Source organism: Neltuma alba, unplaced genomic scaffold (assembly GCF_004799145.2).
Source record: "Neltuma alba isolate B1F8T4 unplaced genomic scaffold, ASM479914v2 tig00010245_pilon, whole genome shotgun sequence".
Taxonomy (NCBI): Eukaryota; Viridiplantae; Streptophyta; class Magnoliopsida; order Fabales; family Fabaceae; genus Neltuma; species Neltuma alba.
In genome coordinates this window covers 52,916-66,693 of record NW_021635173.1, presented here as the reverse complement: position 1 = coordinate 66,693, position 13,778 = coordinate 52,916, and the positions used below count along the sequence as shown (strand labels likewise).

Here is a 13,778-nt window from a genome sequence, read left to right as displayed (position 1 = left end):
GTGAGACTTGAAATCACTCAATTTGGATTTTTCTAGATTTAATTATGAATTTTTAAAGTTGAGCAAAAATTCTGGAGTTTCTGCGTGAACAGTACCCGCGAACCAAAATTTCCAGATTTGGTATTCTTGAATCTAAGGCCATCTAAAGTGGTCCTAATTGACAAGAAATGGATCTTAAGGATGGGAAATGATAAGATTTATATTAGAAAATTTAGAAAGAAAACCCTAAGATAAGAGAAAGGGTTGAGGTTCAAGAAAGCTAGTCTTGAACTTTATGTAATCTAATGGTCCTAATGGATTGTGTGATCATTATGGTTATGTTTAGGACCTTTGGAACATCTAAGAGGATGTTTGGTGATGTTGACCGAATGCCCACATGGTTGGAAAGTCAAGGGAGTCAAAGGAAAAGTAAGAGGAAAGCTTGAGGTGCAAGGTAGTGAACTTACCCTTTATGTGCTTGACATGGTATACTCATGTGTTGGTTTGTATTTGTTGTTTGAATGATGTTGTGACATGATGATTGTTGCTAGAAATGCTGTTTTTAATATGTTCCCATGGCCATGCATTTTTATACCAAGCATAAAGCATGATGGCATGTCACTAGTTAACTTAAGTTTATGAAAAACTACATACCATACACTAGCATCCATCTTGTGCATGTATGTGGTAATGTTTGCTACTGAGATTCTCCCGAATCTCACCCCTTCGTAACCAACCATTTAGGTCAATCAATGATGGGCACTAATGGCATGAGAAGCAAGGAGGAGAAGTGGAGAATTATTGATGCTAATGATTGATACTAATATTCAATGTATAATTCTCCTATGTTATAATTATATTGTGAATGCCATGTATTTAATTATAAAGCTTATGGCCTGTATAGGAATGTATGAGCATGAATGGGAAAAAGTAAGCCCATGTTAGGTATGCCAAAGAAATAAAAAGAATTAAAGTAAAGAGATGTTAAGGGATAAAACGTAGGTTATGGAGCAGTTAGTTTCGAGCTTCAGTTTGACCTATCATATGAATGAGTTAAGCTACGAAATTCGGTATACTTATAGTACACATCCCAAGCTTTAAAATGAGTGGTAAATCACCTCATTTGGATGTGTATACAAAGAGATATGAATTTTCGAAGTTAATGCGGAGAATCTGGAAAGTCCGGGTTTTACCAAACGAATAGTAATCTTAATCCGATAAACTGTACGTTTTCAGTGAGGGTGAGTTCAGTTGAATATTTTTTCCTTAAAGAGAATTGAAAGAGCTTTCTGTAGAATTTTGGAACACCTCCATGCAATTTTTCTAGAATTAGTTATGATTTTTCAAAGTTGGACTTGTAATCTGAAAACTGGACAGTGAACAGTAATTTTCCGAAAATTAACGTCCAAATTGAAATTTTTAAGTGTAAGACCATCTAATATGGTCTGGAATGGTTCTAAATGAATGCTAAGGTACTATATAAGTAAGGTGTGACACAAGACCATGCAGGCCAGTTTTAAAGAACCATATTCTAGCAAGCTCCTATTTTACCAGCCCGTCCCGCCAAGGGGTAGGTTGGCGGGTTGGCAGGCCAACCCCTATCTTTTTTATTAAAATTTTTTGACGCATATATTTAAATTTTTTAATTAAATTATAAATTTTTATAGACCAAATTCTTCTTATTTTTATATTTTTCATATAATTATATAATTAAATTAGTCTCAAAAGTTGAGATATAAATATACAATTCATTGTTAATAGTTATTTATAAAAATGGTAAAACAATAAAGAAAATGAGAAATTAAATTTAGAATCAAAGTCTCTAACAAAATACAAAGTTATATGTAAATTAAGTGAAAATAATAAAACTTGTTCTTATTAAAATTAAAATTATAATTATAAGAGATTTTTGTTTAAAAAAATGGGCTGGTGGACTAGGTTGCGGGTTGGCGGGTTGTGGATTGGTGGGTGTGGGCTGAAAGGACCGCATCAAAATGGTCCCTATTTTCTTCAACCTAACTGGCTCTAGATATGAGGGCATAAACTATTATGCTGATTATTGCATATGGGTTTGCATGTTTTTAACTTAAGATATTTAATGTATGTCATTACTTTACCTGCTTACCATCATGTTGGTATATGTTGTAAAGTGAGAATTGGTTATTGAGACTTTATGTCTAACCCTGATAATCTCACTATTCTTAGGAAAGCCTTCCGGTACTGTCCATCATGAAGGGAATCAGCCAGAGGCTTAGGCGAGCACAGCCTAATAGGCTTCTCATGTTTTGGGTTTGTAATGACTGTATAATTTACCATGCTGGGGTTCATGTTTTGTATCTACATACCTAACTGTGTCTTTCATACTTTTAGATTGCTAATTTTGAAGAATATTTACTTAATGACTGAAGGCCATAAGATTTCTTACGTATGAACCTTGTGAATTCACATTTGTTGTCATTTGGAGGAAAAGAAACTCTTATCTTATTGATGGTTGTTATGATTTTGAAATTGATTTTGAGATTGTAAAAGTTAAGTAGGTGTGACTTGTGGGCTAGGCTTAGCTTTTTTTTTTTTTTGTGCCGTAAGTTTTTGTGTGATGGATTTTTAAGATGGCTCTATGGGGTGGTTATTGTGCTCTAAGCCCTATTTTTTATTGTTGTTAGTTTGGAGGACTTCAATTTATACTGGACTTTTTATAACCTTAGTGGCTTTTGATAATCTAGCCAAATTCTTTATGTACCATGGTTAACTTCTTAAACTATTAAGAAATTGTAGTTTTAAGGAAAAGTCTTTTTACAAACTATGCTAGAAAAGGTTCAACCCTCCTAACATGGTTAAAAGGAGCTACACAACAGATTAAACAAAATATAATAATATAACAAGATATAAAACCACAATTAGGCCCTGGATTTTTGAAGTTCAGAAATAACATTCAACCACAAGTCCAATCACTACCACTTTTCTTCAAAACATACCCTTCATAAATCATTTCCAAATAAATCATGGAGCTCCATCATTCAAAAGTTAATAGTTTAGTGGAAAGTGCCACAAGCAATAACTTAGAGACCTTTGACCTCCTACGAACACGCTGTCCAGAAAATAACTTATTAAAAGCATTTAAAATTACAAATTAGAGTAAGTGAATGAGTTCTATATGGCAATAAACAACAGGTCAATACATACGAAAAGGAGGGAGACTATACAAGAGATAACATCACTCCAAACTTTCGAAGCCTTTCATGATGGACCAACGCCTGAGCTATTACTTGAAAACACTAAGAATCATGGGGTAAGACAAAAGCCTTAGTAACAAACTTCCTAACTCATCATACATACTAATATGTACTCATGATGTGTCATGTGGGATAGTTATCAAATTCTAAATATATATAACAATGAGATTTCAAAACATATATGATAGGATAATCACAACCAACAATGCCTCATTATAGAGGCAAACACACAAGCCATACAAATCTATCCCACATTATAGGGACTAGCAAGTCATGTGGGCCTACTTTTCACTCTTAGGATGAATAAATGAGCCACAAAGACTTATCTCTTATTATAAAGGACTAAAGAGCTAGTTAATGTGCACCAACAACAGCCTTATCACTTGGTAAAATTATTGGACTCATATTATCTAATAAAAAATTCCATTAACTGCATCATAACAAAAAATATAATATTCATTTTCTCAAAATATTATATAATCTCATGCTTTAATGGTTTAAATTATATCACATGTACTTTCCAAACATCTCATTTGCAAATCGATAAGTCCCACAAGACAATTTTATGACTTAAAGGATATAGCATATATCATCAAGTTCCAAATAGCATTTTAAGATCATGTTCTATCAAAATACCCACAAACATCATATTAACACACATAACAAATGAAAATTGGTTACTCCTCGTCAAAGTAAAGAGAATTATACCACATATGGAACCTCGTATTCAAGCCAACAAAATCACAAGCGGTCTATACAACTAAATAACCACAATTAGTACTTTAACTAAATAAGTGGTTATGCAGAGCAAATTCTGCCTTAATCCTTTAACAACCAAATTTCATCATAACCATGACTTAACCAATCTAATATCAAATTTAACTTTCTAAAGCCTTACTTGACTCATCCAAACCATTCATTAAGCTCAGGTTATACACTTCAATCAAAAGCCCTAATTTCACATTTAGGGCTTCAACCTCAAAATACCCATTTGAGAATCTCAAATTCTAACAGCAATCCAAACCATCTAAACCTTAGTTCTAGCTCATAATGGAATCATCCAATCCTCAAAACTCATTTGAAATCACAACAATATCATCAAACATCTTAATCCTCCAAAAATCACAAATCCTTAGCTCAAATTCCACAAAACTTCAAATATAAGAAAACTAAACTGATCAACTATCTAATGTAGTCCATATAAGTTATTTAAATTCAAAATACTCAGTCAAACTTACCCAAAATCCAAAATTATCAAAAGCCTAGCCAAAAACCTCAACCCAAAATTTGAAAATAAAGAGGGAATGAGAGAAAACAAGGTTATATTTCTTACTTTCTAAGCTCAAAACTACTTTTAATAAGACGAAAATATGAACATTACCAGAGCCTAAGTCGTCCTTCCTTCATTCCACTTCAAAAAATCCCGTTATAATGCAATTTTATAAAATGAACACAACCTAGATGTTTTTTTTTGAATGAAAGTTACTGGATACAAACTTAAAACTAATACAAACAAACAACAAGAAATTAGAAAATTCTAATCTCCTTTATCACTCTCTGCCTCTCAGTAGAAAGGAGGAAGTTGATCAAGGATCCAAAAGGAGCTCTCAAGATTGTGTGAAAGTTTAGCTAAATAATTAGTTGGATGGTTTACACCTCTATACACATGACAAATTGTAATCTTCCAATCTCTGTTAAGGAGTAGTTTAGCATCATCAATGATATCCTTGAAAGGGTGTTGGCCATCACATCCCCTGGTGAGTAGGCTAATAGCCTCTAAGTTGTCAGAATAAAATGAAATTTCCTTTAGATTTGTGCTTCAGCATATGTTCAGGCCCTGAATGATCCCAATCATCTCCGTAATCGTAGGGGGCACATTCGTTAGTTTGCAATTGAAACCAACAATTCAATTTCTTACATCGTCCTATATCACTCCACTGCAACCGCTCCTTCCATTCGGTAACACAGGGCCATCAACTGCTAGTTTTATCGTCCCTTCCATATGGCCACTACTTGGTTCCTCAATCGTCTTATGGAACTTATAAAACTTGCAATGTTTTATAGGTCTGATCTAGGCATGCTCTAAAAAAGCTTGAAAACCCATTATGGGGGACCATCTATACTGGGTGTGCTAAAAAGATGGTTGCATTTAGCCACCCATATGTCCCAGCAGATGTAACCATAAGGGGTAGCCCAAGGTATCTTCTTGGTCTTGTCACTTCCTATTTGATTTGTGAGATTCGAAGCAACCCACTCCGCGTCTTGTTTTGCCACAAAAACACTCCACTTTGAGGCCTTAATTACTGATTTCCATATGTCTTTAGCATTGACACACTCACGAAACAGAAGCACAGATGTTTCCGCCTGGTTACATCCAAAAGGGCATCTTGCATCTTGCTGAACACCCCTGTCCACCCTCAGCTGTGCTATGTGGATCCTATCATGGCAAAAAAGCCACATAAGAGATGTGATCTTTTCCGGGACTCTCCATCTCCAAAGAAGTCTCCAAACACTCTCTGTTGGTCGCCTGGTACCTGCAGAAATGAAAGAGTATGCATATTTAATAGTAAAGATACCGTCAGTGGATGGTTTCCAAAGGAATTTATCCTCTTCTCTCTCCTGACTAGGTGGGTGTGCATAAGAGATTCAACCTACCATACGAGGGTGAAACCATCGAAGAAGTTTCTATCTGTCTCACTCTCCTCCATTTGTCACATAGTCAACCACACGCTCCTCTCTCCATCAATCATCATTTCAAGACCAGTGATAATATCAACCAAGAGGGTGTTGATTTCAGATCAGTTATGAAACCAAAAGGATGTAGAAATCCCATTGCCTATTTTTCTCCCCACTCCATTCTTGAACCTTAAATCCCAATGGTATTCACTACGAGGAATTTACCAGGAGTGACGCTTAAAAATGTAAAGGATTTAATGATAAATTTTTAAAAATTAATAAAGACCTCAAAATTTAAAGGATTTAATATTAAATTTTAAAATTTTAAAAAGTTATTTGTACATGATTATTTTTTTGTTTCGGGGGTTAAGCACAGCTACCATTTAAATTCGTATCAGTGTATTCCGCTCGCATCTGTTTGGTTATTTGTACGATTTTTGGGAAGGAAAATTTATGTTTACTCTGGGCCTGGGGACAAAAGTCTCTGCGCCATCCGCCGTTTCCGTTCGAACCGAAAAATCCTTTCTCGCCCCTGAGAAAAGCAATTCTTGGCTCATGCTTTGGGGCAGCTGGATAAGAAGATGCTCGTAATTCTTCGCCCATGCAATCCTTGCCACTTTCCCGACTGTACAGCGCCTTGGAAGGAAACTGGCACTCCAAGCAACGCACTGCTCAAGAAATCATATCTTAAACCCCTTCCAAAACCCCAAAAGTTCTCTTCTTTTGCCACTACCGGGCTCTCTGATACCTCCATCTCTCTATTTTCCCGAAAGTTTGCATTTTGGAGCACCACCCGAGTTGTCTTTTGTTCGAAAAATGGAGAAGCCGACGGATTTTCGAGTACCCAGTTGTCTCAAGAATCTCCCGGTGAAATAATTCAAGAACCCGAAAAGCTTGGTTTATTGAACAAGCCTTCCCCAATTCCTGATAAAGATGGGTTCCCTTTGGAAGTGGATATGGAGTCAGAGAAGGCAACTAAAGACGAGGAGGAGGCTTTGGCGCCATTTCTGAAGTTCTTCAAGGGAAGTGATGCTGTGGAGGTGGCAAAAGAGGAAGGAGGGGCATCGGAAGTTTTTGAGGAGAAAAGTGGTATAGGAGGCGTAAATGAAGAAGCTAAGAAGATTAATGTTGAATATTATGAACCCAAACCAGGGGATTTTGTAGTGGGTATTGTTGTTTCAGGTAACGAAAATAGACTTGACGTTAATGTGGGAGCCGACATACTAGGTACGATGTTGACAAAGGAGGTGCTTCCATTGTACGGTAAAGAAACTGAATACTTATTATGTGATTTAAATAAGGATTCTGAGAAATTCATGGTTCCCGGAAAGATGGGGCTTGTGAGGGACGATGATGTTATAAGTGGTACACCTCCGCCAGGAAGACCTGTTGTTGAGGTTGGAACGATTTTGTTTGCTGAGGTTCTTGGTAGAACGCTTAGTGGTCGGCCATTGCTTTCTACAAGACGGCTCTTTCGCCGGATGGCCTGGCATAGAGTGATGCAGGTTCCTTCTCCTTTCATTCTTCATTTTCGCTCCCTATTAAAGAAGCTTGACACAAATACTAAAGATACAGATGAATACAACAGAATGAAATATAGCGTTTAATGTAATTTGAGAAGTGTTATGTCCTACTACGAAATGATATGGTCGGCCAATGTTATATTTAGTTTAGTTAGCAATTTTCATATAGGATTTGACTTTGGTGCAATAATTCTTATCACTACTTCAATGGAGTTTACATTTTTCCTGTGTATAGTTGACCAATATAGGTGATGTGACAGTGAGAAAATGGCATCCATGATCATAAGATTTAAATGTATTCTTTTTTGAATGTCTTGGGCAGATAAAACAGCTCAACGAACCTATAGAGGTTACAATTACAGAGTGGAATACTGGGGGCCTGCTAACAAGGATTGAGGTCTGTATCATTGACCTCTTTATATCTATGTAGTACTTGAGTAAATATTTATCTCTTCTCAAATTTGTTGTGCAGGGTTTGCGAGCTTTCCTTCCCAAAGCAGAGCTTATGAAAAGAGTGAATTGCATTTCTGAGTTGAAAGATTATGTAAGTCAAATCCAACCTTTTCCAGAAAAATCAAATTTTCCATTTGTGGTAACCTAATAAACTAGCTGCTATTGGGGTTGAGTCTCTGACGATCATGCCCTTATTCAATAACATTATTTTTCTATTATGTTGATGAGGTAAAAGTGATAGATTCATAAATGAAAGTAGAGAGATATAGAAGACAGAGAGAGTGGAGAAAAAAGAAGATTTAAGAATTATTAGATAGCATTATTCACAGAAAATTAGCTCAATTCAGCTAATCCTGTCCTTTTATACCTACAGCAATGAACCTAATGGCTATTAACAACTAACTTTCTTTAATTTCTTACATGAATAATTATTGTATCAGTTAGTAGCTTGAAAAGTGGATATTGCTTTTGTCCTCTGATTCAGTTTGAGCCTTAGTTATTTTATTTTTGGGTCTTAATGTTTTGTTTAAGGTGTTGTATTTCAGTTTGTTTGAATATTAAACTTTAATAAAGCTACTACATCCCACAACAATAATCTTGAGCAATTAACGCTATTATTATTAGGTTTAGAAAAAAAGCAAGAATCTCTTTTATTTTAAGAAGAGAATTTCCAATGAGTACAACCATTATAATTTATGAATGCTGAAATTTGCTCTTTGAGCAAACTGCTTGGTTGTTGTGCATATACTAAGTTCTGCAGCTTAGCAAGTGCAACAAATGAGAGACTTCTGAAGCTCAGTGATAATATATTGAAAATAATAATCATCCATAGTTGTTATTTCATGTTTTGCCAGACTTCTTTCCTAGATGCTTGTTAAAAGTTACAGCTGTCTATCTATAATGATGTAGGTGGGATGCCAAATGTTTGTACAAATAAGTCGTGTTGACGAAGCTACAAACAACTTGATACTCAATGAACGGGAAGCTTGGGTCTGTATTTTTTTTTTTTTTAAAGTTATATTCTTTCATTTTTTTTTTAGTTCTGTATTTTAATGTTGAATTTTTAATTTTTCTGTCTCCATGAAATACTTGTGAAATTCATGTTGTGGCATGGTGTATCAGGAAAAGCTATACCTTCGAGAGGGAACACTTCTAGATGGGACTGTGAAGAAGATATTTCCATATGGAGCCCAAGTAAGAATAGGAGAAACTAACAGGAGGTGAGTGGTAGCTCAGATGTGGATTATAAATTCAGCATGCCTTTTTTTCCCTGCTTGAAATGTTATAACTAGATTGAATGAGAACCAAGTAGGTGCAACCCTTGTATGCAGGGGAAAATTCCATATGTATGCTTGGAATCTTATAACTAGGTTGAATATTGTCAATTTGCCTGCTTTGGTTTTGCCACTTGTGAAATAAAAGAAAACTTGACAAAGTAGATATCAAAGATATAATGGATGGAAACTAGATGATGCGGCTATTGTAACGGACATGCATTTTTCTATATTATACCCACTTATGACCAGGATCCACAATGTTCAACGTTGAATTGACTGATTGCTGCGTTAAAACCATTATAAGGATTGCCACTATGATTTTTCCCCATTTTTGTGAAAGATTGTCCCTATGATTTAATTTCGCTTACAATTAATGGTTGTGGTCTAGGCTCTCTAGGGCTATAAGACACTGACTAGCTATGCAAAAACAGAGAAAGTGAAGGTGCTTCTGGTCAATGATTCAGTATCCATGATTTCTAAGATGGTCCTTAAATGAGTCCGCATGCAAATAGTGATTATTGAAGAATTTTCTGCCACTTAATTTTTTGTTGGGGGAAATTTGAGGTATAAATCTGTGATACGCTCTTGGGGGATGCATTTCCCTTCAATAATCCTTCCACCGGCATTGTGAGTTTAGGAGGTTCATATTCAAGAACCCAGTGGTCAATTACCTTAGATAGTATTGCTGCTTTTATTGTCAAAGGTTTATCTATGCTCTGGCCCGCTTAGGTTTTGCTTGGCTGTATTGGCTCCGGAAGATCTATATGCTCAAGCTTCCCCCGGTTAATATCCCTTACCTGATTGGGTCTAGATTTAACTTCATTGAGAACCCAATTAACGCCTCTTCTACAAAATAGTTGAACCAACGATAAATTCAACAGACTCATAAATGCAAGCAGGGTTGGCAATTTGATGAGAGCATGTCGGCAAAACCAAACAAATAAAAAGTAGATTAGAACATGGCTGTCAAAATTTGAAGATATAATAAGTTGATGTTTTAGTTATTTATTTTTGGCAGTATAGCATCTATAGTCATTCTGTGTTACTGGTGGTGTCAAATTTCTGCATTGCATTTGAACATGAATTTAAAACTCGCTTGGAATTCTGTATTTACTTTTTATTCTATTGATAATTTATTGAGTTGAATTCGTTAAGGTTCTTAAATTTTTCTTAGTTGAAGTTCGCATATTCTTTCCTCCCAACTGTTTTGCTCTATATCATATTCCATGGTTTATTAGACCCTCATGATTATAACATAACAGTTAATCCAGATTTGCAAGGGTTATAATTTATTCACAGGTTTTCATTTATGTTGCATACATCATTTCTCTTATTAATTTATTGAAGTGATGATATTCTATAAGGTGCATAGATCTCTATTACTGTAAAGATTTCTCATTTCCTTACGTGTCAAATGTTTTTCTTATACACTGTATCTCTCCTCACTGGTCAATCTAGGGAAAATAATTGTCTGACCAGGCATGGCTTCTTTGTTGCCTTGTTGTTGTGACTTTGCTGTATCTTGTCCTTCTGCATCGTTTCATCATGTGGATTTATAAATTGAGATTAAATCTGTCAAAGCATGTCCTTTGGCATTTAATTTAAGGAACCATTCGTGTGCCTTTCAGTGGGTTGCTGCATGTTTCAAATATCACTAGAGCTGAAGTGACCTCTGTCAGTGACGTACTTTCTGTAGATGAGAAGCTCAGAGTTTTGGTTGTAAAGTCATTGTTTCCTGATAAAATTTCTTTAAGGTAATAACTTTCTTACTCTAAATTTCTGCTATAAGCGTTCAAAGTATTGAGTTACTATTTGATCATAGAGCCATTTGGTAAAACCGAATCAGCCTTCCAAGCTAATTAACACCACTACTCCTCTTCATTTGTATTTCAATTCCACACGAACGATAAACTAGTGAGCAACAATAACACGGAAAAAGGAATGAAAATCCTCTTATATTATTGTGTAGTCAGAGAATCACCATTCTTGAAAACTCATATGACATACTCTAATAGCCCTTTGGTTTTACTAGAGAGCACTCGATACATTGGGCATAGTGCTCATCACGTGTTATGTTTAATTTGATTTTTTTTTTTTGGGTTTTACTGATGAATCTTCCAGTAGAGGACTTTTATATGTTGCAATTTACTGCAATAAGTTGCTTCTGATTTTAAATCTCTTTGTGGCATGAAGCATTGCAGACCTCGAAAGTGAACCTGGTCTATTTCTGTCAAACAAAGAGGTAATTTGAGTTTATTTTGGACAAAACCCTTTTAGATGGTATTCTTATCAATTTAATAGTACTCCATTAATTTTTGGTGTCACTATGGTCCCTGGGCATGATTTTATTTCAACCCCAGAGAACATTGATCCCTGAAAATTTGTATAGATATCCATATAGTACCTTTAGAAGGGTCAAATTTGAATGAAATCATACTTTCTGGGCACTAAAGTGGAACAGAAAAGAAAAAATCTTTGAATTATCAAATTGAAAATCACATCTTTTTCTGAGGACTAGTATTAGGTTTTCGTAATTAGTTTATTTCTTTCATTGATATGATTGGAATATTAGCTTAAATCTTAGATTGGGCTTGAGATGATGCTTTCTTTCCTATTTCAGAGAGTGTTTCACGAAGCTGAAATGATGGCCAGGAAATACAAGGAAAAGCTACCTCCTTCTTTGACCCGTCGACGGTCAGATCCCCTCCCAAGGAATTCCCTGCCTTTTGAAAATGAAACGCTCTATGCAAACTGGAATTGGTTTAAATTTGAAAAAGAATGAATATCATTTTGGGTTGAAGATAACGGAGAAAAGGGGCATGGGAGGGATAAATTTTCTCCTAACCCAAATCAATCTTCTCAATCCAAACATATCTTCTCCAAGCACAGAACTAGTTTCCAGTGGAAGCTGAGATGAGCACTTGACATGGAAAACAAGAACAATCTCATGGAAAATCTTTTGGTGAGGCCATTGTTCTGCTAATCGATCAAAGTTACTTTGCCATGCATCACAAAGAGAGCTCAGGCCCTCCTTAACTTCGGGTAAAAGGATGAGTGTTTCTGGTTCGGCTTTCTTTTCACGTCAGGTCAATTTTGTTTTTATCTCTGACTAGACTTTGTAAATCTGTGTGTAAATTATGATTGATTCAGTAATGTAGAGCTACAATTATTGTATGGTAAAGCATCTCTGTTTTATGGGGTGATATCGATAAATGATAATGCTTTCCTTTCCTTAAGTAACTTGTCTTTACCTAAAGATGGGATAAAAGAAGGGGTTAAAAGATAATAATGGGAGTGATATAATAATGGGAGCTCATTGGAGCTACGATAAGCCTTTTTGTAGTTTTTTTTTTGGGTTTATTTTTATTCAGATCGGTTGAATTATTTTTCAGTCTGGTTTGCCATTTTTTCACTTGTTCACTTATTCTTCAGATCGGCTCAATTGTTTTTTAAGTTTCTTTAGATTGGTTGAGTTATTTTGGGCCGGTTTTACTTTGGTCATTTTGTTTTTTGTTTTTTAAGGGGGCATGTGGAACACTTGAAACGAGTATTTTTATTTAAGTTGAGATAAAACATTTTTTACATATTTTTTTGAATTTCGTAAGATCACTTTTAAAAAGATTATTTGCTCAACTAGTTTACTTATTTTTCAGTCCGGTTTGCTGGTTTTACATCCAATTGACAGGTTTTGGGCTAGTTTGATTATTCAAGTATATCAAATAAGATTGCTCCTAATAAGATACTAGCATCTATTAAAAAAAAAAAAGTTAACTCTAGTTGATGGAGCTAGTTTTTAATAATGTAACGAGTTTAGTTTTGAATTTTTACATTATTAAAATGCAGTTTTGATTGTCCATATTTAAAATATTTAATCAAGAGAATGTACCTTAGAAGAAAAATCAAGTTTCAAGTTGAGATAAAATATATATATATATATATATATAATATTTGGAAGACCACACACCATCAATTTCATTGAACGAAAGTGTGGAAGAAAAAAGAAGAATGGAAGAAGCTGAAGAACTTGAGAAGAACCTAAGAAGTAACAAGAAGAAAGACAGATTTGAGTGGGAAATTATGTGCATTATATGCACAAAAATAAAATGTATGCTCTGCACTCACATGCCAAAAAAATACTTGTCAGGTGTGAGTTGAGGATACTTCGAATGACTACTCCTTCCGCCCCTATACTGATGGGAATATTTGGGGAAGGAAATTAACCATGTTCATGAGCAGTAGCTTTGCGTGTGGTCGAAAGAAAAGAAGCATGTCGAGGCTAGTTAAAAAAAAAAACAAAAAGAAAGAAAGAAGCACGTGGAGTGTATGGAGAAAGGTGTAGCTAGAAGACAAATGAATTTACTTTTTTGATATGGGTTTTACTAAACTCGTTCAAACCAAAAACGAGTTTTATTTTGTGAGTTAGGTTCCATTGAACTCGTTCTCGGTCTGAATGATTTTCAAGTATAGCATCTTGGTAAATATTTTTTATTTTATCGTATCCGAGTAAATTTTTGAAATTTTCATCATATTTGGGTGAAAAACCTCATGATAAACTTTTCAAACATAACCTCCAAGACAGAATTGATAAGAATTTTTCTTTTAATTTTTTTTATATTTGATTTAATATTTATTAATGA

General features: G+C 34.9%; 1 protein-coding gene across 2 annotated transcripts; it reads left to right on the top strand.

Annotated features, from left to right (window-relative positions):
• Positions 1-6,326: 6,326 nt before the first annotated feature.
• LOC114755255 (uncharacterized) lies at positions 6,327-12,377 on the top strand. Of its 2 annotated transcripts, none has more exons than XM_028944121.1 (8): positions 6,327-7,393; positions 7,734-7,808; positions 7,884-7,955; positions 8,774-8,854; positions 8,987-9,084; positions 10,770-10,895; positions 11,343-11,383; positions 11,762-11,896. In XM_028944121.1, exons 1-7 carry the CDS (start codon positions 6,470-6,472, stop codon positions 11,353-11,355), a joined length of 1,389 nt encoding a protein of 462 aa, XP_028799954.1. In that variant the 5' UTR covers positions 6,327-6,469; the 3' UTR covers positions 11,356-11,383; positions 11,762-11,896. The 2 variants fall into 2 exon arrangements, with proteins under 2 accessions (XP_028799954.1, XP_028799953.1); XM_028944120.1 differs by having other exon boundaries at positions 6,328-7,393; positions 11,335-11,383; positions 11,762-12,377.
• Positions 12,378-13,778: the final 1,401 nt, after the last annotated feature.